At 38.0% G+C, this 24,661-nt stretch overlaps 1 protein-coding gene across 8 annotated transcripts in view; it reads right to left on the bottom strand.

The window, feature by feature from the left end:
- Positions 1–24,287, bottom strand: part of bchs (WD repeat and FYVE domain containing 3 bchs) — a 96,194-nt gene extending 71,907 nt beyond the window's left edge. For 7 of the 8 annotated variants that reach the window (XM_045744822.2, XM_045744824.2, XM_045744826.2 and 4 more), the window contains exons 1-17: positions 24,155–24,274; positions 21,119–21,340; positions 19,210–19,283; positions 18,071–18,242; positions 17,365–17,538; positions 16,285–16,477; positions 13,157–13,343; positions 12,312–12,478; positions 11,901–12,103; positions 10,627–10,775; positions 8,923–9,044; positions 8,148–8,312; positions 6,681–6,796; positions 6,202–6,441; positions 5,212–5,423; positions 2,509–2,647; positions 1,651–1,845 (exon numbers count right to left, since the gene is read on the bottom strand). In XM_045744822.2, coding sequence (XP_045600778.1) covers positions 1,651–1,845; positions 2,509–2,647; positions 5,212–5,423; positions 6,202–6,441; positions 6,681–6,796; positions 8,148–8,312; positions 8,923–9,044; positions 10,627–10,775; positions 11,901–12,103; positions 12,312–12,478; positions 13,157–13,343; positions 16,285–16,477; positions 17,365–17,538; positions 18,071–18,242; positions 19,210–19,283; positions 21,119–21,334 — 2,724 coding nt within the window. In that variant the 5' untranslated portion in view covers positions 21,335–21,340; positions 24,155–24,274. Of the gene's footprint in view, positions 1–1,650; positions 1,846–2,508; positions 2,648–5,211; positions 5,424–6,201; positions 6,442–6,680; positions 6,797–8,147; positions 8,313–8,922; positions 9,045–10,626; positions 10,776–11,900; positions 12,104–12,311; positions 12,479–13,156; positions 13,344–16,284; positions 16,478–17,364; positions 17,539–18,070; positions 18,243–19,209; positions 19,284–21,118; positions 21,341–24,154 lie in introns of all 8 variants that reach the window. The other variant, XM_045744823.2, reaches the window with a different exon arrangement.
- Positions 24,288–24,661: the final 374 nt, after the last annotated feature.

Raw genomic sequence — 24,661 nt, 5'->3', positions numbered from 1 at the left:
AATGATAAAGCTACCCATTTCATTAAGTATGAGGTCGATTTTTATTTATTGGAGTTAAAATTAACGTAGATATATGACCGAACGTAACCAACCCTACCTAACCTAACCTAACCTATCTCTATAGGTTAGGTTAGGTTAGGTTAGGTAGGTTAGGTAGTCGAAAAACAATTAATTCATGAAAACTTGGCTTATTAGGCAAATCAGGCCTTGCATAGTAGGCTGAAAAGTGAGTTCTGGCTACTAGGTACGACATTTTATATATATATATATATATATATATATATATATATATATATATATATATATATGTCGTACCTAAGTAGCCAGAACGCACTTCTCAGCCTACTATTCAAGGCCCGATTTGCCTAATAAGCCAAGTTTTCATGAATTAATGTTTTTTCGTCTACCTAACCTACCTAACCTAACCTAACCTAGCTTTTTTTGGCTACCTAACCTAACCTTACCTATAAATATAGGTTAGGTTAGGTTAGGTAGGGTTGGTTAGGTTCGGTCATATATCTACGTTAATTTTAACTCCAATAAAATAAAATTGACCTCATACATAGAGAAAAGGGTTAGCTTTATCATTTCATAAGAAAAAAATTATAGTAAATATATTAATTCAGGAAAACTTGGCTTATTAGGCAAATCGGGCCTTGAATAGTAGGCTGAGAAGTGAGTTCTGGCTACTAGGTACGACATATATATATATATATATATATATATATATATATATATATATATCTATCTATCTATCATGAAAATGCAAAAACCACACAATTACCACAACATATTGTAAGGTTCTGAGATATACATATAGACCTACATGTATATCAGGTATGCCTATATATTCCTATGCATACAAAATTGACTAATTCACTTTAAAATAGCTAAAGCAAGAATGTAACAACTCTTGTATATATCAAAAAAAAAAAAAAAAAAAAAAAAAAAAAAAAAAAAAAAAAAAAAAAAATTGTTAAAGCTTTAGATCTAACTACAGTATGACTGTCCAGCACTGTCATGAAGGATACTGTAAACAAAGACTCATATTGTCAACCAAAATAATTTCCCAAAGTGTTCATTACGGTAACACCACCCAAAAACATTAGTATTTGTCATAAATATTCATACAAAAAACCAAGAGATAGAGAGGGAGAAATGCATCAACTCTGAAGCATACAGAGCAAAGTATTAAGCATGTTTTCCCTCAAATGACACCAGAAATGAGGAAAATCATACAGCAGCCCAAGGAGAAATAAATAATTATTATGAGTAAGAAGAACCAGCATGGAATATGCTTGAACATGCAAAGATCACAACTTAAATCTTCGATGATACAATCAAATTAAATAAATTTGATTTATAAAATTATTATATATTTATGACAGTTATTTTACAAAAAATTTCAGTGCATTATTTAAATAAGTGTCATAATAAAATGACACAAGAGTGATTTATATATATATATACAGTATATCATTACAGTTGTAGCTGAAGTGAACATGTGTACAGCCATACAAAATACTTATAGCATCCAATTAGCACTGAGACTTTTAATGGCAAAAATATATAGCATAAAATTAATGATCAAGATGAAAACATGAAATTGAATATTTTTATTACAAAATTCAATAAATGTTGCTGAGAGACCTTGATAAGATGTGCTGTGTAGAGCTGGAGGAGGCATGCCAGCTTTGGATGAGACGGGTGCTGTATGGATGGCAAGAGATGAAGCAACGTTGTTATGACTCCTGCGTGGACAGTAACTGGTTCTGCTGGAGCAGGGCCCAAGTTGAGGCCACCAACTGGTCGTTTGTTGCTTGGCGAGATGTCCATCACCTTATTCTGAAACATCAAAATGTACTAAACAAAATAGCATAATATGGATGGAGAGAAAATAAGTGAAGATAATAGGTTGTTTGTGTCCACAAGAGGGTGGCAAGGTGCGTGGCAGAGTTGAGAAGTGAGAGAGAATAGTTATGGAAAGGGGGTAAGACGGGTGTTTGTGATATGTGGGTGATAGATGTGTGGGGAGGGGAACTTGTGCAAGGGGTTAGGAGGGCAGTGTGATGTGTGGTCTCCCTCTTCCCACCCTCACATTCTGACCTCTCCTTCACCCTCATATTCAGGTCTTTCCCCCTCCCCCCTCCTCACATTCTGATCTCACAAACAACCTCACATTCAAGTCTCTCCCCTCACATTCTACTCTTCACCCCCTCCTCACATTCTGGCTCTCTCCCACCCTCACATACTGGATCTCAACGCACCCCTCATGTTCTGGATCTCAATGCACCCTCACATTCTGGTTTCTCACTATCATCATTTATTCAGTCTTTCTTACCTAGAAAACAATTAACAAACTAAACTTACATATTTTCATAATTTAAGAATATATTATATTTTAAAATTAACAATAATGTATATCATAATTTCAAAAGATAAAGCAAATTAAATTTTTTGGAGATGAAAAATATTCAATTAATATTAAATATCTCAAAACAAACTTACATCTTTTCCAGACATGCCAATATCAGGAGGGCTGAAGGTGGGACCGGTAGCTTTATCAAATGCGTCAAGAGCCATGTGGTACATCAACTGCAGGATCTGCACAATGCGCACAAGTGACACAGGAATTTCAGGTGGTGGTCTATAATGAGAGTAGAGGAAAATGCACAATTAATCTGCTGTCTGTGAAAGAAATGTTCACAAATTCTATCCAAAAACCTCTACAACCAGAATGCATATGTGATTAAGTAATTAGCTGAGGTGCTGAGTGTAAAGCTCAGGCTCATGTTGACAGAATATTATAATCAGTCAAGATGCTGACAAATGTCTATATTGCCAATACTTACATGCCTGATAAATTATTCATTTTAACCTTAAGGATGCACAATAATCAACACATACCTATGTAATGTAAGGTTAAAAACAGGAGTACTGATCAGAAACTTTCAGGTTCATTTTTATTAAATCACATAACTGAAAACAGAACTTTGTTCAATGGAAATAACACATCAGATGATTCGCCATTTAGCTTCCTTTCAATTGCCAAGGCAGCAGGCTGCTGAAGCTGGTATCATTCCACCAAAAGTTATCACAGTAATTTAGTAATACCTAGACATATACTTACTATCCTCTCTCATTGCATGTTGCCATAAATGACATTCACATCCCAGTTTCAAGAGAGACTAACATTTTTAAATACTGTCACTTTAACTTTGCCAGAGTATGCCCTGGCAATGACCATTTGAATAGTTGTCACAGTGGGGAAACAGGTTGACAAGAACATGATCTAGAGAAAGAGGTCCTTGGTGGACCTCCTGGGCTCTGTCTCATGGAGCACCAAGGAGGTAAAGGGAGGGATGGGGGGGGGGGAGTCAGAATCTGCTTAGAGGTGAGAATTTTGTTTTCCTTCATGACTTATTTTTAGCCATCAAGTGGAAATTGATTTGATAAAGAAAGCCGAGTAAGGTTATTTAGCCACCAGACTGACGCAAATTCAACACAGTTAAGAGTACTATTTGTAATTTAAAGAAATAAATTTGTTATTAGTAAGTTTATTGCTACAACTCAAGGCAGAAGAAGGTTGGTAAGCAAACAAACTTGAACATTTGGCACCCCAAGGAATATTAAGCATGACATACAGTAGGAATTCTCCCTTACCCAATTGATATTCTGTATGCTAGAGGATGTCCACATAGGCAAGAATCCACTTAAGCAATATTGGCAGGAACTGAACGCATTTTCTGAAGTAAACCACCACCAGATTCTCGCTTGTTATATGATACATAGTTCCCGGTATTTAAAGCTCCTGGTATTATGAACGGAACATTTCATAAATTTCATATTTTAAAATGCAGTACCCTGTAGTGCAGATAGTGTGTGTGTAAAGAGAGAGAGGTTGGCAGAGTGGTTAGGTAAGGCTGGCAGTGAGTGTTTCAGGCATACTACCATTTGCCAACACTAATAAATATCTTTTCAGTTTTTTGTACAGCATATATTTTTGCAATAATAATTCCTTATATTTCTTACAGCTTTGACTTTATTTATGATGGGATAGCTCGAATACATTTATTTGGTCCAGAAAGTGATCGTAAACTGTATCATTTAGATACAGTATCAACCATTTGCTATTGGAGTGGCAATCAACTTATTCCCGCAGTCATTACACGATGTAGATTTCCTTTGATATTTATACTGTCATTACTAAATTGCCCATTAATATATTATTAGTCATTTCTGATAAAATAGTGCTGATGAGGTGATTACATATAAAGAACAAAATGGAGAGGAGGAAGCCAGTGCTTGAAACTGAATACCTGAACCACTGAATGTAATGAAACACCCTTTTCTGGTGTAGCTTTCGGTAGTTTCCTCGAATTAAGTATTTGTCCAGCCATGCCTTAGGGAGTTGCACCAGGCCTCCGAGATCGACCCTTGCATAATGGAGCCAGCACCAAAATCTGGATTGCTCTATGTGGAGAGGGAAGCTTGAGGAATAAAGACTGAACAAAAGTGAAAAACAATCTACTAGAAAATACAAGTGCAAGAACTGCATGAGAAAAATTAGATACCCTGAGGAAACAAGCCAAATGATCATTGTCTTTGCTTTGGATAAATACCCCTAATTATGATCTGCCTCACTACCACCAGGTGGCAGCCGAGGTCACCCAGAGCTCACTCTCACTTATTCTGCTCCCAACCCCAACCCCCCCCCCCCCCTCCCTCACTGGTTTATAAGATCAGGGCACAAGAAGTAGAGAGCCTCTGAAAGGACTTATCCTCTGCTTCAATCTTTCAGCTACGTGGTGTTGGTTATCCCTGGGACATTAATCCTAGTGGGGGTGCCATTACTATGGAGGAGTAGGACCTAGCTCTTTATGCTCCATTTCCTAGCCATTTATATCTGGCACACTAATTACCTCTCTCGACGTTCATAAAAATGTTTAAAAGTAGATGGACGTGGCTTTGATAATTTCTTTCATTAAATGCATTCCACTTAGCATATGAAGTGGTAGAGGAAGGGTCTGGGACAAGAGTAGAGATAATAGCAGGGCACAACAAAGGGCAGAGAAGGAAGCCTGTGGTGCAGGCTAGGACAAGGGCAGGGTCTGGGTCAGTTAGGGTGTAGGTTAAGAGAGTGGTGGCTATGATGAAGCTAACACTCAAAATATTATAACAATACTAACAATGAAGACAGGCACTACTCACATGTATTCCAAAATAGGTGTAGTAAATATGGTGTGGTAAGTGTTCAAGTCCACTCCAATTGTTGAAGATGATGCCGTGCTCAAGTCAGATTCCTCGGTGACGCTAGAGCTAAGTACCAAATCTAAGGTTTCCTCGTTGCTCTCTTGAATATGAGTGTCCGTCATAAAACACCCAAGGAGGCGTAAAGTATCACAGAAGCTGGTATAGCAAATCTGCAAAAAGCAAGAGTAAGTACTTCTCGTATTTTACACTTAATTAAAATTCAAGTAATATTTATACCTATTTATTTATATATTCATGTAATAGTATATTTCATGAATTTCATAACATTTTCATGATCACTGCCATCCCCATTAACACCAACTATGTAAAAAGGACAATTAAACATTATTTAATGAAAATTTTCACACACAAACATTGCACCTTTTCTACTCGGTGTGCTTTTTTAAGATATGGACACCATACAACTGCTGCATACTATAATTTTGGCCTCAAAATTGTTGTGAATAATTTCTTTACTATTTCTCAGACAAGACAGGGAGCCCTTATCATGACTTTTAGAATTCTAAATAAATGAAAGATGTTAACCCAGACTAGTTCTTTAAAAGAGCCAATGTAACTTACACAAGAGGCAACAGTTTCAAGCTCTACAAGCCACAATGCAGGACAGACAATGTTTTCACCCATTGAGCAATAAACCCCATGGAATCACAGACCATGGGTATGTGATTCCCATGGGAAATAAGGATGATGTTGGCAAATCACCAGTTTATTGTGCTCGTTGAGGCCACTAGAGATGATGGACTTCATGTAAACATCACAAAGAGAGATGTGTTCCATAAAAAATAAAGAAAACTTATAAATAAATAAATAAGTAAATGTAAAAAAGAAGATAGGATACCTGAAGTTTGAGTTCTATCCTAAAAACTGCAAATATGTAATAACACTCACATACTGTACACACACAGTCAGTATCTCTCAAAAACTTACCTCTTGATGAAAGAATTTGGCATTAGCTGGTTCATATCTCATGGCAGTAGTAAGTGTGTTGAAAACATTGAGCAAGAGGGTAAGAATTTGTCTTGAAGGAACAGAGCTCCAGGCTGGTGGTACCACATCCCCCAAACTACCTTCCAAACTCACAAGGGCACTCATCACATAAACAAAGCCTCCAACTTTGCGGAATACAGTTCTTGTTCGGTGAGATTCTTTTAAGCAAACAAGGAGAGACTGAAAAAGTTAATACTATATCAGAATTATTTTCATCAATTCAAAGTTAACAAACATAACAATTATAATTCCATTGTTTATATACACTGTATTTTATCACAGTGAAAAATTTAAAAACTGTCTCCTACTGTGCAAAACTTAAAACTAAATAACACTTCCAGTATTTCATGTTAAAATATTATTGGATAATAAAAATAAAAGCAGCATCAATGTTGGCCTAAACAAACATTGCTAATTACCTTCAGGATGTCAATTTTGAGTTGCAACTCTGCTGAAGGAGCAGAATGTAAGAGGCCCAGCAAGGACCCCATGTCGTCATCACAACCACTGGCCAAGATCAGCTGCTGCATTACTCCTGTTATATACACCAAACTTGCAATTACAGCCATGTTACATTTGCTGATACAAGCAATCATCACACTGAGAATACTGTATTATTGAGTTTAAGTCACCATCAGTGACGTCACGAATCAGATCTAACTTGTAAAGCGGAGTGACCGGCGGTCATAGGTCATCAGGGGTTGACAGGTCTACTATTTCTCAAAGTTTTAATAACCATTTTTGTGATCGGGAACAGCTCTGCCGTTAGATGTTTGTAATTTAATTCAGTAAAATAATTCAACCAGTCTGGATCAATTAAGTACAACAGAGGTTAATTGTTATAACTTAAACCTGGCTAGTAACTTGGTAAAACTTTGACTAGGCGGAAGGATACAATGTTCTAGTCTGGGCTAGGCCAGACGAGGACAAGTCAGTGTGGTCACGGAAGCAGCTGGGAGAGGTCAAACATCTTACCTCTCCCCGAGACCAGCCCAACATCTTAGCTGGAAAACATAGAGGTATAGTTGCTATGGTTATGTATAGAAATAGTCTTCTCATTTGCCATTCAGGTCAAGTAGGGAGTGTTAAAGTGATAGGGAGTGAACACATTTAGATTTTGTTTTAGTTTTCTTGTAATAAATTAAATTTGTTATTAATTTGCATTTTATTGTTTCCATGTGTTTTATGTGTATACTTGTCCTGGTCACGTGGTCCACACGAGGCGGAGTTGCATTGGGCGCCGATTCTAACATCGAATCGGAATTATCATTACCGTGTAATTTATTCCACACTCAAGGTCATCGTTTATAGTGGGGATCAAGCCCCTAGGTTGATTAATTAGCGTGATCGATCCAGACCTCGATCATTGCTCTTGTATTACTGGTCTGGTGGTGGCAGCAGAGGTGACTCTAGGGTTTTGTTCAGAGCTTAGGTCACGTCATACTGGGTGTAGAATCCTAAGTCGGTCAATCGTCTTAGGACCACGTGGCGTGGAGTTGGCTTTGGTAAAAGTTTTGGAGTCCCTTGGTTTAGAAATAAAAGTAAGAATACGGGTAGAGGGAGTAGAAAGAAGGAAGTAAAGAGAGAGGAACCCGAACCCGTGTTACAGTATCATGGTTCATATGCAATAAGACCACAATAACATAATATATCTATGATAAAATCTTGGGAGCAGTGTGTGTGTGTGTGGTTGTACTTGCAACCAGGGTCACATCAAGTGCATGCATTACTTTGTAATAAATCCACAAAATGTAAAGTTAGCTTTGGTTGCTCAGTTCCTGGTTCACATATCTCAACATGCACAACACAAACAAATGTATTATCATTTCAAAGATATGATTCAGTAGCATCATAATAGTTTTGTGTGGGGGGTTCAAGCACCTTACCTAATGCTTGGAGTCGGCAATGCAGATGGGGAACAAGGGCAACAGCACATTTGGCTCCTCCAGACTCCCTGAAAACTGCAGCATTTTGGCTGTTTCCTGAGAGGAGGTGTGTCAGAGCCTCCATCACCAGGAAACCCAATTTCTCATCCATGTTGCAACCTCCTTCTATCACAAAAAACATTACTTGTTACTTGTATTAATTGGTACTGGCTTCCAATGAATAACCACAATGTTTTCAGATAATTATTATTTAAGGAACCAAAACCATTTTCTATAATTTATTTTATGTAAACATTGCATATGCCTAAAATAAATATCTGCTTTTTGAATTTACAATATAAACAAAGTAAGATTTTGCAAGTCATAGATGAACCAAGGTATATGCTCATGAAGAGCCAGTCAGACTTAAGGAACAGAAATTCAAGTTAATTTAGTGCTTTGATTTGACAAACAAGCATTCTAATTTTGCAGTATCAATTTATTTTGGTTAGGTTTAATTATTTCTAATGTAAAGAATAGGTCATAATAACATGGCTGGAAATTAATTCTCAACCCACACACATTAAAAGAGAAGAAAGTGAGTGAGTGAGGAATTGGGTTATCTATTAAAAATGTTCTGTAGCACAGTAGATTTTATGCAATACAAAACTTAAGTTTAGATTCCATTTTCAAAAAGAAAAATAGCTTTTGTAATAATGTAAAAATATATAGGATTGCATTTAAAATTTTCTTCATCAACCTAAGCAATAAAACCTGTAAAAACTATAGTACTAACCTTTACTCTGTGATTCATCATTATTGAGAGTTTTGAGCAGATCATGATACCTTGTGAGACAAGTCACAAACACTTCAAGCATACCCACTTCCCGATATACATCCTTGAACACTGCATTGTGCCTGAAATAAAGTACTGAATTAATTTACATATACTTTCAAGAAAAAGTAATTAACACTAAAAATGTGTACATGGAACGATGAGGGTATAGCAAATTGCATGAACATGCCTGATAATTATCACACTGCAAGATATTAATCCAGATAATACCAACTTAACACTTTCGCTGCCCCGCCAGGCAACCCGCCGCACACCTTAAGGTTGGCCGAGCCGTACGAGTGAACTCGCCACCACCCACAAATGTTTATTCTCTTTTCAGCTTTCTGAAAATTGCAAATTATTTGCAATAGAATGCTCTAAAGGAATATGTGCATATAAGAAAATATGTCTCACTTTCCTATACTTTAGACCTGCCGCGCACTGCAAGCAACCCGAGTGTTGCCCGAGAGCTCACCACTCCAATATTTTTTCTCTTTTCAGCTTTCTGACCTCAATTTCTGTGCTACATCATTCAATTTTGTATCAAATGGTTTGGAATAGAATGCTGTAAGGGATATTTGCATATAAGAACATACAACTCATACTTTTCTACACTTTCGACGCAAACTCGATAACCTTTCCCTCATACGTGTTTCTTTCAATGCTTTCGTCATGGATTGGCTCTGTTCTTGATCAGTATCCATCTGGAAGTCAATTTGCAGTGTTTATGAAGTCGGTAACAACAAATAACCAAGATAAAATAACCGGAACGGGGAAACTTTTTAACTCGAGGGAAGGCCGCGGCTGTCACGAGCGAGGTCACGAAAACAGTGAGCCTCCAGCGTGGTTGGGCGCCCACACGGTTGGGACAGGATGCCACGTGGGGTATACAGAGAAGGAGGCAGAAGTTGGAGTGCATTTTAAAATGTCTCATAGTATTTGGACAATAAATGGAATTTCTACAATTTTGTTTAATGAATGACGCAGTTTGCGCCATCGGGCATATTCCATATTTTGGTTCCGTGACGGAATAGGCATAATTGGGCAGGGAAAGTGTTAACAGTCTGATCATCTGTGTTTGTTACTAGAGAACCATCTAGTTGAAATCATTTGAACAAGGCAAAACAAAGGCTTCCAGTTGTTTGTAAAGCTTCACTGACTTTCTGGCTGCTGCAGCTCAGTGAGGAGGGTGGCGGCGGCCAGGTTTTGCCTCTACTCCCGTATCCAAACTTCACTCCCACACCTGATGTGGCCCACTTGCATTAAGTAATCTCATAAAGATAGCTTCAGGAAGCCATTGAAGGCCATCACAGAAAAATAAATATAATATTTATTGAGCTGTATCTGACAGCCTGGTTGACCAGACCACCAACCAGAAGGCCTGGTCAGAGACTGGGCCACAGGGCAGTTGATCCCGCACAAGATAACCACAAGGTAGGGTAAGCCTTTTTAATATAATATATAAATTTTTGATTTTTATATTATGTGTCCAAATATACATTAACATGCTTAGTATAACTTTCAAAATGAGAGCTTCCCACAAAATTGGTGATAACTGCCAAGTGACAAAATATCTAGATATCTGGACTAGGTTTAAAATTACTTGAAATAGATTTTGGAGGTGCCATTGTACTGATGTAACAGAATTAATAAAATATGTCGTACTTGAGAATAGTGAGTAGTGTGTTGATGCATATGATGGAACAGGAGAGAGCATGCTGTGCTTTCAGCAGGATTGAAAGGGAGATGAGTTCTTTGCAAGGGACAAACTTCAGCTGGAACACCACAAATTCTAGCAGCTGGAAGTACTTTTCCTGTAATATATAAAAAGTACTGATACACATATTTTTCAACATTTTTTTAGTCCTATATTTTTCTACAGGATCTATATTATTCATACCAACTGCAAATGACAATAGCTATCTGATAAAAATAAGTTATCATGATGGAAAATAATCAAACAGAATGATATGCCATAAGTGTAACTTGCTTAGCCAACAAATAGGGGTTGAGCTCCTGAGCCCATTATGTGCTTCTGTAGCCTTTTCTACTATCAATCATAAGATGGGTAAGGGATGCATACTAAATTAACTAAACTTAACTATGTTTGCTGTGGTAGTTCATATGCCTTAAAAAGAATTTGCAAAACCAGCACTGAATATAACGAAATGCCTTTCTGGTAGGTACCATGGAATCTTCCAGAGTATTGGTGGAAGGGGGGGGGGAGCAAAATTTTGTTTGATACTTGCTTTAATAGACAAAAGTTGCTTCACACTGTCCTCTGGCAGCTCTTCATAGCTTTATGGGCTCACTATAGCCTGTGCTACATGGAAATTTTGTTCTGATTATCTGAATCTAAAACAACAACTCCATTGCTATGTACATGCTATGCAGGCTCTTTGTGCAGCTGTGACATGTAATTAATGTACTCTACTTTTTTTATGTAAACTTTCCTAATTATAAATGTACTACGTTTATGAATAATTTTTATTTGATTTGATTTGACTACCTAACATAACCGCTCAAGTTTCCCTGAAACATTTACAATTGGTGGCGACGATGTGCAGTAGAAACACGCAGCGAGGGATTGTGGTAGAGTATATGTAATGAATGTGCGCGCGATCTTGGCTTTCTAACAATAAGACACCAACTTTAAAAATACTTTGGCAACAATAACGTGGGCTCTAGAGTTGGGCAAATATGATACATATATACATAGCTCACACTAGTTGGGCAAATATGATACATACATACATAGCTCACATAGTTATCAATCAACTTTTCACTTGAATTGTCCTTAACTTTAATGCTACATTTACTTAGCAGGTACAGTATTAGCAAAGATGTCATTAGCTATGGTATCTTCTAAATCTTGATGTCATAGTGAATTTCTTCATTATTTTACAAGCAATAATACTCAAGAGTCAAATATCACCAACTTGTATCTCCTTAGGCTTGGCATGGATCTTTTCAGCAAAGCTGGAGAGTGTATGTTGAGGTTCAAGGATGAAGTAGTTGGCAGAATCTGAGTGGTAAACAGCTGATATGGCATCCAGAACAACAGAGCAAAGGTTGGAAGTTGTGCCTCTCAGAAACACCGACTGAAGGACATTGAAGGCCTGCACATTTCTTACACTAGCACCTGTTAAAACATGACATCATTTCATTTAAACTTTCACACTATAACACTTTTTAATTTGTAAAACATTATTCACAGTACAGGAACGATCATAAAATCCTAATTCACGAAAGATGGACTAGCAAAGTAACGTATCTAACACAACTTCCCGAGCAAGTATGCTGGTCATACTGTCAACAATATATTACATAACAGTGCAACAGTTCCTCACCTCTACCAGATGGAACAGGCAACGTGAAGCCTGGTATATGGAAGAGGGAGCCAACTGATGCAGAAGATGGCTTTAGCTCTATGTAACCGCAATAAGAAAGCGACGAGACCAGTAAAACAAGATTCCTTAGGGCTTCACGGCTCTCATCTGAAGTATCAGCCTCTAATCTACAGTAAAAACAAAAGTTATATGATTAATTTTTATCTCTTGAGATTTCATTTATTATATCAAATAAAACATGAATTTTGTAGTTTTAGACATCTCCATGATAGCATGGAAGGTAATATGCAATAGTGATAAATTCACTATTGAAAAACAAAAGAATTTAAGAATATTGCTAAATTACTAGGATGTAATTAGCAAAAATATGAATTATGACAAGCCAGCTTTAAACTTAGTAGAGGTTCCCTAGCAAAAGCATGACTGGTAAGTACAGCTTGAAAAGATCCCAGATGTCCAGATCAAATTGTTGACCTGAATTTAGTTTAAACCTTCCCTGAACCCCCAAGATACTTGTCATAATGAACAAAAAAAGTGAAATAGCCAAGAAATAATCAGTTAATTTAACTCTGTGCATAATCTTTTAAAGGTTTAGTTCCAAGACCTGGCTGGGAGACAGTGCTGATTATGTGAAGACAAAATGTAAATGAATCAAGTTAAAACAAATGATTATTTTCATTGATTTACAAAGTTTGTGATGATAAATACCAGAAGAGAATTATTAAATACTACAGAATGTGATTAGTTTAGATAAAGATGCTTTTCAAGCTATTTTTATAAATATAGTGCAAAGCATAAAGGTCCTTTACTATATTTTTATTATATTGCTAACTAAAGAAAAATACCTTAAAAGGAATTCTGCAAGAAAAGCATAACCCTGCGAAGATCTGAAGTCATCAAGAAGAGTCTGGGATACTTCTGATGAGTCCTTCAGGAAGCAAAACACCGTCACAAACATCTCCACTATCTCGAGAGGAGAAAGTTCTTGCCCCCGTTCCATGTTTTCTACACAAAGACCAACACATCCCTTATCTGGAAAAAAATTAATGCAAGAATATGTAGAGTACAATGAGCACTCAAAGCCATACAGGGTAGTGTAGAGTTACAGCACACGGTAAAAATCATGCATGGAATTAACAAAATGCCTCTTTCTGTTTAAATACATGAACATCTCAATAACTCCCTGGTGTTCAAGTACTTTTACTACCAAATCTTATGATTATGCTAGGCCTCTGTGATACATGCTGACGTATCAAAAGCAGGGACTAGAATTTGGCTTTCTCAAAGGTGCGAGGGAATATTGGGGATCAGAGATTGACCACAAAGCCAGACAAAACAATAAATCATTGCCTGAATGAAATTAATATGATGAAATCAAGACAACTGCAGTATACCATGGGTGGACAACTCCAGTAATAACTCACTCTGCCACCACCAAATGGCAGTCACTGCCACCTGGGGTTTCAGCCCATAATCTACATCACTCACAAGCCACCAATACACAACCCCGTAACCCCCCCTCACATAAGAGAAGCACCAACCAAAAGAAGCCAGCAACCAGACAACAAATCAGACCAGACAGCGAGCTGGACAGTCAGGCAAAAGACATCACAGAAATAATGGCTAAACTCACCCCACCAACGAGGAAGTCCTTCAAACTGGACAACAAACGTAATTAGATAATCAGGAGAAAGTATGACTATATAGCACTTGGAAGGGATGAAGATAAGAAATAGGTATACTGGCAAGTCACATAAAAGTCTTTTACTACAACAGCAGCACAGGAACTGCATCTGCTGCTGTAGCAGCAGACAAAAAATGAAGATTAATATATATTTGCTCAAAGATGAGCTCATGCACTGCATAAGAATAGAAACTCCATAAAACAGATGCAAGCCCTGTAGTGCCCCAATCACTACTAAAAGCAATCTGGGCACCTGGATGTGATGCTACCATGCCCCTATGCCATGAGGAAGGGCAATGGCAAATTGGACACACTTGACTGCTGCAGTGAAAGAGCTGCCAAGAAAAAATGTAAATCATATGGGAAACTTTCTTCTACTCAAGTGCCTGCATATAGAACAAAAAAGTGCAGCTTATCCAAGGAAAACAGGAGTTGTCTACCAGATGAAGAGAGATGAAGCTGGAATTTCATACCCCATCTAGGATATAGAAGAGGATTCAAACTCAAAAAAATTTGGATCCAATTTAGGCTGTCACGTGAATCCCCTGCATAGCAGTGGAACTGCCTTTCCTACTCACCTTCAATGCCTCTGCATTGGAAGTCCACCTCTACACCAGCCCAGATGAGTCATCAGTCTTGCCACCACTCCGTACCCCCCAGGGCCTGGCACGGCCTGGTACAACTCAGTGGCAAGCCGAGCATCTCAGCCAACCGGTAGTTTGCCTTCACAAACAAGCAGTTAGCCGCTTTCAACTAGCAGTGGGGCGCCTCAACACAAAGGCGCCGCCAGCCGCATACTAGCAGTGTTCTCAGGTGCCATTTTTGTTCATTATTATTTCAGTAAATTGTTTTAATTAATTATCTGATGATTTTCATTTGTTTCCACCTGCGACTTTAACACTGCAAAGGCCAATGCAGTATTTTTTTTTTATTTATGTGACAGCCATATCACCTTGGTTCAATATAGCTGCAATACCACAACCCATCACATAAATTTGGGGGCCTGTCTGGGAGCTCTCCAAGGCGTTGTCCTAGGTGGTGTCCAAGGAGCTGTTCCTAGTAACAATTGCTTAATGTTGTGTTTAGATGTTATACTTGGCTTTTATACTTTGCATTTTTTCAGAATTAATTTTGAGATTTACATACTGGTAGCTGAACACATCTACTTTAGAGGTAGTAGCAATTTGTTATCTGTTTATTCGATTGACTTTGATTACGTGATGTTTTGAGCAAATTCATGCTCGTAATGGTTAGTCTTCTAGGCTATTGCTATACGTTTATTATCCACATTAATTTTGTCCCAACAGAGGAGACTCACTCAGACAGATTACTCCCCTCGGGTACTTATCTGGTATTCTGATTTGTCTTCGAACTATTTTGTTCCACTTTGTATTGTGAACTTAGGAGGAAGTATTGGACTAGAGATCCTTTCGCATCCAGAACTGTGTTATACATTCGGGGCATGTATAGTCATTCTCGTCACAAGGCACACAGATGCAGTTAGTTCTGTTGCATATACCAAAACAAATTTTGGCAAGCCAAATTCAGGTAAAGAAGGGACAGCCAAAACCTGCACAGGCAGGGCATATATCTAGGTAATGCACCAGAACCACGTAATGCACTTGTGGGGGAGTGGAGGTGGTGTCAAACACATACTGGGAGTTGGAATAAGAAACTACCTCCATTTTAAGTAACAAACCCTCAAGGCCAGGAACTGAACTCCAAGGATTCAAAAAGTAGTCACAGGCCCTCCTATCTGCATTTCCCAATCACAATTCCTTCCTAGTGTCAACTAGTAAGCAGACTGGTTTGAGTCAGCAGACCCAGAAATCAGCATGGTACTAGAACCAAATGGTAATCAGTATAGTTGACATGATAGCCCAACCAGTCATTAATGAGAGGCCTCATTTTATAATCAATAGCATTTTCAGGCAGAGGCTTTGCTTTTTTATGGACACATTGCTCTGCAACACTATGTTACACACAGTCCTACCCCCATGAATGCACGATCTAATGTCCATTCACAATGAGGTCTTAAAAGAGGAATCAACCAGATGTAAGAGCTCCAAAAAGGAGACTTTAGATTTACAGAATTCAGAAAATACACTTTTTTGGTCAGGAACACATTACTGTATAGTAAAAAGGTTCATTTTCAAGGAATAGTGGGTACAGTACACTGAAGTAAAACAGGAAAAAATTATAAATTACTACACTTAATAACTGCCATTCTGCAAAAGAAGAGAATGACATGTTAATTAAAATAATAATATACAATGCCCAATAACTCACTGTGAATATAGCTGACAACTGGCTGAGAAAGTCCGTGTCTGGAAAGCGTCATTAACACTTCAGCAGAACTCTTCCTCCAGAGAGCATTGTGTTGGGGACACCACGAAGTAATTGCAGAGAACAATAATGTTAGATCGTCCTTCCGTGCCAACTCTTCTGCTGGGGCAGTGTGGGAGCAAAGCCTCACCAACAACTAAAATATATTAACAGTAAATTATTTCACAAAAAAGTAAAGAAACAAAGGTGTGCAAATCATTAGTATGAACATTTTAATTTCAAGTGTACAGAATTAGTTATTACTTAAATCTCCTAATAAAGTCAACTAATGTATATCGTGTTCCTACACGTTGGTTCCGACAGTATGCAGTAAACAGTGGAGCATTTAAGCATTTTCATACATGAAAAATGTGTGCATTAGTAGATAATTCAAGGTACTGTATACAAAAACAGGCTAACATAACCAAACCACTGGTAGCATAGCCACCTGAAGCTAGAACCCTAGTATTTTATGGTCTAGCCACTGACAAGTGTACATATCCTATGTACAGGGTAGGGGGTGGTGACTGAGTAATGTTACTTTGTGTGACACATACAATTTGTCCTTCATTTCCATCACAAAAATTTAAAATACATTTCTCTTCAATATATCAGTTCAAATGACATTGCTGATCAAGATTTCTACTATCAACACAACGAAGAAAAACTGTTCTGTTTACAATTCCCAACAAAATTTTAGTTTATAATAAAATTTATAATAATTTGAGTTCAGATTTCTGCTTGTGAGAAAAAGCAAGTGACAAATTCTTGGTTGATACCTGGTTGATACCTGGTTGATGGGGTTCTGGGAGTTCTTCTACTCCCCAAGCCCGGCCCGAGGACAGGCTCGACTTGTGAGAGTTTGGTCAACCATTTAAATAATTCTGAGGGCTGCCTTCAGAGAGAACAATGGGTACAGGAAGTAGAATGAGGTCAGAGGACCATAATAAATGCAATGATAACAAGAATTGCAATGGAAAACTAAGATTTCATATAACTTCTTCACCTGATAACTTTTTCATTATGAATTAAATTTTTACATACCTGAACAAACACCTTCTGAAGAAGAATTCTTCTTTCACTGGGAGAGAATTCAGTAGAGTCATTATCTGACTGTAGAGTCGTTACATCAGTTGAAGGACTCTCATACTCGGGCAGATCAAAAAAGAGGTATAAACACTTGACTAGTGTTGATGGTAGTGAGGCAGCAGTCATGACCTGAAATATAATAAAACTTAGTTATCTAAATTAACCTCAGCCCATGCAAACATAAGAACATTGATAACATACAAATGTAAGAACTTTTCTGGGCACCTCCCTCAGTAGGTCCCCTCTGCTAAAGCACTGGCCATTACCAGTCAAACTTGTGCTTCATACCAGAGACGCTCTTTGCCCACTGAGAAAAAGGGCTTATTTAAGATGCCTCCACTCGTGAGAGAGGAACTAGTCAAACAAGGAGAAAGTGACTTTAATCTGAAGTCAATATCAATTCATGCTAAGTAAACAATAAAAATATTGATAAATTTATAAAAAAAAAATTGTCAATATTACACAGGCAAGTATAAATCTTTACCAACTACTGTGTGGGTACCAAATAGGTTAACATTAGAAAGCAACTGAAATGTTGGGAAAAGATTATTCGTGAATCCATTCCCTCCCACTGGGGAAGTTACCATATGGAAACAAGGAATCAAAGATACAGCAACATATCTCTCAACAAAGCTGACAAATATGATTTGTGAGCTAATACCTCAATGAGCTGGGCAGGTCCAGCAGCCAGAAGGTTCAGTGTAGACAGCAGCATCCAACCATTACTACTTTCTTCACAGCTATCAATCTCCAAGAACCTCACTATGGCACAAGAGGCAGCTTCCGTTGACTGATTTGAAGCTCGGCGTCTAATTTCAGTAACCATCAACTTGCTGAAAATGGGCCCCTTTTAGGATTCAATAGCAATTACAAAATGTATTCAACATTTTTAGGTAATAAAACCTTTTACAATCTAAACATGATGTAAAACAAAGAGGTACGGTTTTATTTTTTTTTTACTAGGTTTTACTTTCTTGTTTGGTACTACATATTATTCTCTGATATATATACAGTATTACTACTCTCTTTTCTCACCCAATCTGTCCATTAATGTGAAATAATTTACAGTATATCCCTTAACTTTGATTCTATTTATAGTTTCTCATTTTCTACATCACTCACAATAATATCTGAACACGCACGTGTGCTTAATCTTTTTTATTTACAGTGCTCCTGCTATTTGTGTAGTGTACCTATAGGGTGTTATGCCTATGTATAGTGATGGGTGTCATTAAGAGTAGGCATGACATTAAGCATCTAACAGTATGCAGGAAGAGGGAATCAGCTGATAGAACTTCCGCACGTTAGGTTAACTTCTCTTTACATGCCTTAAATTTCCAAAGTTGCCCCACAATAGTAGAGGAATTATAACCAATTTCAAGTGCTTTACCTGAATTTACATGAGAGCCACCATCTATCTAGAAGCCTCAACGGGGACAGGAAGCCAGCAGCTTGTCAAGGGTCCCCCCAATTTTGCAAAATAAATATCCTTGAGATATGAAGGAAAATAAAGGGTTAAATGGTTAAACCTAAGTTATTCCCTGATAAGTAAAGTAATTATCAAAGGTGCCAAGCTGGGAAGACTATATAGCTATTACCTGAAATTAGCAACATAAAATAACTCTGACAAGCAGGTAAAGAGGCATGCCAGTGATATTGTGGTAGTGTGTGTGAAGTGTGATAAAACCTATAAAACATTGTGCAGTACCTTGTACTGGGTGATGTTTGGTATTACAGCCGTATACAGTTTTTGTACTAATACTTCAACTATGCAAGCCTATACAAAGCCAATCAACTTACCTAACATGTTGGGTAAAAAGTAAAACATCCCCAAATTTTTCCTGTAGATCAGAAGTTGGACTAGAACCAAACACCTGAAACAAAAATATATAAATTTAACAAATATACTGGAAGCATAACAAAATTAAAATCTGTGGAACAAAAATTCATAATAGATAAACTATTATTGTCCAATATCTACAATATTCTCAGCTGAAACAAAAACACAGCTAAAATCCAGTACAACAGTCATCTGCACAAGATTCTCATAATCAAAACACTGTCCCCTGTGATTGATAGGTTGTATATGACAGTAATAACATACAGAAATGTACCCAAAAAGAAAGATGGTTGGAAGTGATCTCTATTGGTAGTACTGTATACCAAAGCCGTCGGGTTACCTTGCAGTTACCTTGCATTGATTTTGGGGATCAACGCCCCCGTGCCTTAGTCTCCGACCAGGCCTCCTAGTCGTCAAACAATTATTTAGGTAATCTTTTACCAATATGAGCAAGTGTTGCCCAAGCCCATGAAAGTAAGAAAGAGAGGTAATGATGAAGGAACCATTAGCACTAAAATGCACCAGCAAAACTTTCATTCATTTTTAAAGCCTATATTTATACCATCTTTTACTCAATTTATTTGTAATACTTCTGAATTAATTTCCTATTCTACATTTTGGCATTAGGCAATCTGTATTTGCTCATCTTGTTGTTTAATCCTGTGTTTAAATTATTAACATACAGTACTGTTATGGTAAATAACAGAGATCCCAGGACGGAATCCTGGGACAATCCACTTGTTTCTCACGCCCTCCTTTCAATTATGCTACCTCTGCTTATTTTGAAATAACCATACCCTGACCAAACTTAGGAATAACCCTATCAATGCCATGCACCTTTACCTTTCTAACCTTTACCTTTCTAATGAGTCTTTCATATGGGCCAAAAGGCCTTCTGCTGTTTCAATAATTCTTTCGAGGTGCAGTATCATAGGTTTTGTTAATGTCAGGGTGCAGTACAGTAAATAATTTTGAAATCTTTTCCACTACCAACTGCTTGCATTATACTGTAAAAGAAAGATCAAATTTGATAAATGTAAGTGGTCCTTAGTAAAAACAAGTTGTAAAGCCTCTATTTAGGCTAAATAGCTGTTTTCCAAGATGCAAATAAAAAAAAAAAATTTTGATTATTGATACCAAGTAACATAATACATAGGATTGCCAATTCGATTCAAGTGTTGGCTCAAAGTACAATACCAGGGTATAGAAGTGAATCTGATTGGGGATAAAAATTGAATAGGCTAATAGGCCTGTAGTTTCCTGTATTCTTATGCTCTTTAAAGATTGGTCCAATATGAAGTTCCTTCAACCCAGTTCCTTCAACCCAGAAGCAAGAGGAACCAACGATTTTCCTTGCATCTCCTTCATGCCACCTAGAGATAATGGAGGAACAGAACCCCCCCGACAAAAAAAAAAAAAAAAGGCTAAACAAATAGCTAACCTGCCCCTCTGTGATACCAGATTGGATTCTCTTAGGTTATACAGAGACCACAGGAGGATAGAACCCTGCTCACTTAATGATAAGTGGACAAGATGCCAAACTCTCTGGATCATTAATGCTGGGTCTGGAGACTTAAACAGAGCACTTGTCTGCACTCAAGTTGAAACTTTTAGTGAAGTCAGATCCTTGTCAAAATACAAGGAATCTTTCAAGTTGACAAATGTACATCTATCTATTACTAGGACTAACATAACAAAAGCACTGTTAATTAATACCATACCAAATTATTTAACAAGGACAGTATCATCATGGTAATTATTGAACATAGGCTTGCCATTCTATTAAGAAAGTCCAGTTTGATGGTAGTGTTGAGACCAGACTCATTTAGTAAGGTTATAATCTGAAATAAATGAGAATATGTACTGTACCTTGCAGAACAATGGAAGCATGTTGTAAAGCTTATCTTCTTTTTCAGGTTCTGAGAGTGGGTGAGTTGGGTAGGAGAACTCGCTAAACAGTTTCTTGAGGTGCATTAGTCCCAGGGCAAGATGCTGTTGAGCTGCCTGGGAGTTGACAGCATCCATACCTTCCATGACCCCACCCACACGCGTCCCAGACCCCCACCACTTGCGCATGATGTTCATCCTGTCCTTAAAATAAAGGAAAACTATGATATCCATAAACACTTATGATCAGTATACATGATTAGTTTTTATTAAAATAAATATGGTGGACCTATGTGATAAATGTTATATAAATAAAAAAAAAGTAAAAAGTGTAGAGCAGTTTTTTTTTTGTTAATGCAGAGAAATTTGTGTAGGAAGAAGCAGAATGTATGGTGCAGTGAATAGGTATGAGGATACATAGTGCAGTATCTAGTTAGGAAGATGTATGGTACAGTATACAGGTAATAGGGAATATTGTGCAGTATTTAGATAGGAGAATGTATGGGACAGTGCATAGGAAATGGGAGGATATATAGTGCTGTCTATAAAGGATACATAGTACAGTACAGTATCTAGGTAGGAGGATGTATGGTGCAGTTTCTAGATAGAAACAGGATATATGGTGCAATGAATAGGTATTAGGATATATAGTACAGTATCTAGTTAGAACAATGTATGATACAGTGCATAGGTAATAGGAGGATACAGTGCAGTGTCCAGATAGCAAGATGTATGATGCACTCTAACTTGTATCAGGATGTATGGTGCAGTGTCTAGATAGGAGGAGAATGTATGGTGTAATTTCTAGGTAGAAGAAGGACGTATAGTGCAGTGTCTAGGTAGTAGGCAGGTGTATGGTGGGTCTAGGCAGGAGGATGATGTATGGTGAATTGTACAGGTAGCATGCAGATGTATGGTACAGTGTCTAGGTAGTAGTAGGATGTATGGTGCAGTGTCTAGGTAGTAGCAGGATGTATGGTGCAGTGTCTAGGTAGTAGCAGGATGTATGGTGCAGTGTCTAGGTAGTAGCAGGATGTATGGTGCAGTGTCCAGGTAGTAGCAGGATGCATGGTGCAGTGTCTGGGTAGTAGCAGGATGTATGGTGCAGTGTCTAGGTAGTAGCAGGATGTATGGTGCAGTGTCCAGGTAGTAGCAGGATGTATGGTGCAGTGTCTGGGTAGTAGCAGGATGTATGGTGCAGTGTCTGGGTAGTAGCAGGATGTATGGTGCAGTGTCTAGGTAGTAGTAGGATGTATGGTGCAGTGTCCAGGTAGTAGTAGGATGTATGGTGCAGTGACTAGGTAGTAGGATGATGTATAGGGCAGTATCTAGGTAGGAAGAGGATATATCATGCAGTTCCTAGATAGTTATAGATTCTACCTGGAGGGGGTTCTGGGAGTTCTTTACTCCCAAAGCTCAGCCTGCGACCAGGCTTGACCTGTGAGAACGTGGTCCAACAGGCTGTTGCCTGGAGTAGCCCGTAGGCCCACATAGCCACTACAGTTAGGCTTATATCCACTAACATTTCAATACGTTTGGTTACAATAATCGAGTGCTTTAATTGGTCAAGACAAATTCATTTAGGTTCAATGTTCTTCTATATGTATATGCATATGAAGGAAATGCATGCCACTGTTGTGAGGTGTTGAATATACTAAAAAAAATAGCCTGCCATTATAGGAATTTATTTGAAGTTTATGGGTTTACATGTTTGATTACTTATTAAAAGGAAAATATCTCCAGCCATGCTGTTTCTATTGTCCTGTCTCTGCATAAGTTAGCTTTTAATTAGGTATTATGTTTGGGAGTTAGCCAAGGTAGTATGAATGAAAACTAGAGCTGGCATTGAGCAATTGTTTAGTTCTTGAATGATGTTTTGATGCTTTTTTTTGCATTCTAGATAACAGTGATCAATATAGCCATCTTAGTTTGATTTGGGAGATTTCAGGATTATTCCCACAAATACACAGCATGTATTTGTATACAAGATAATAATAATTGCTGTGCTTCTAAGAAAAACTCTCAAAGGCCTTATTCTGTATCCAAATATATACTCAATAGACAGCACCACATGGACTTATTTCCAGCATAGGTTATCCACAATTATAAGCTAAAGTAGAGTACATTGTTCAAATGATTCTGAATTGACTGACGATTCAAATGACACCTGCAACATTCAAAGTTTTCATTCATAATTTTATTTGATTAGAGATGATTTATATATACAACAGTTCTTACATTCTTGTAAAGCCACTAGCATGCATAGCTTTTCAGGCAGGTCCTTAATCTTAATTTTCCCTGGAATTTGACCCGTCAAATCGTTTAACAACCAGGTACCCATTCACTGCTGGGTGAACGGAGGCTACAGTTAAGGACTGCCGCCTAGTCAATCCTCCCCATCCAGGATTTGAACCCACTCACGAAGCTCGGGACGAGTGCCTTACCACTGCTCCACAGGGACTGCTATTTTTAAGATAGGCATTCATTGATGAGCATTTTACAAAGTACATTAAAATAGTCATACAAATCGGATCAGATTTAATCATACGCAGAACAGCAACATAACTCATACCACTAGAGGAATGAGCTTTTCCCTGCATGAAATTTAGATACATGGCAATGTTCGTCCAGTACTTCCTGTTCACATCCAATAGACTTTATTAACTGGAAGATAGTACACATATTTATTTATTAGCTCTCCTCTCTTATACCAGTAGTAAAATAGTGAGCAAAACTAATTTTGGTGAAGACAAGAGAGCAGTCTCAGGCTGTACTTGAGAATAAATATATTGTCTTAGTGAGGCAGCAAGAGGAGGTGGTCTGTGGGGTGTCTGTGGCGTGACAGCAAATGACGGTGACCTGTGGAGAGTGTGTGGACGGTCTGTGGGCCGTCTGTGGCGAGACAGACTGTCAGTCGATCACAACTACGCCCACATCAATACCACCGCCCTCTTCACGCCCATTACTCCCCCTACACCCTCACACCCCGCCCCTACACCCTCACTCTCCCTCACTAACCTTAATCTCCAAACATAAGACGTCCAAAGAGTGGTGGGTGTTAAATATTATATCATGAAGAGGTCATGACCGAGGTGGAGAGCGCCTACTGGGGTGGTCGTCATGTTTGTTATGGTGAGCGAGTTGACTTGCGCCAGAGACAAGACACGCGCGCCAGGCGCCTCCCTCATCTTGAGCTGCGGCTCTTGACCCCCGACTCACCATACTTAATTATTACATTACTAAATTGACCTCATGTCTAGATTACATAGCCTTCACGCCAATGTATCTACATTTAGGGATTTGTATAGGGTTTGCCTCCATTTCCCTCATTCCAGTTTATTGGTCACTATACAGTATTAATACTGTACTGACAATTATATATTTCGTAATCGTTCCGCATGATTCTCAAATGCCATTACACAGGGATCGCTCATTTCCAGGGCCGGGGAATTCGGGGTGTTCGAAATTCACTACTCCAGTCAGTCCCTTATATCTTGCTCATATATTAAACTTAATATCATTCGA

The sequence above is a fragment of the Procambarus clarkii genome, chromosome 8, assembly GCF_040958095.1.
Source record: "Procambarus clarkii isolate CNS0578487 chromosome 8, FALCON_Pclarkii_2.0, whole genome shotgun sequence".
Taxonomy (NCBI): Eukaryota; Metazoa; Arthropoda; class Malacostraca; order Decapoda; family Cambaridae; genus Procambarus; species Procambarus clarkii.
The sequence above is the reverse complement of the archived record's forward strand: the minus strand, read 5'-3'. Positions and strand labels throughout refer to the sequence as shown.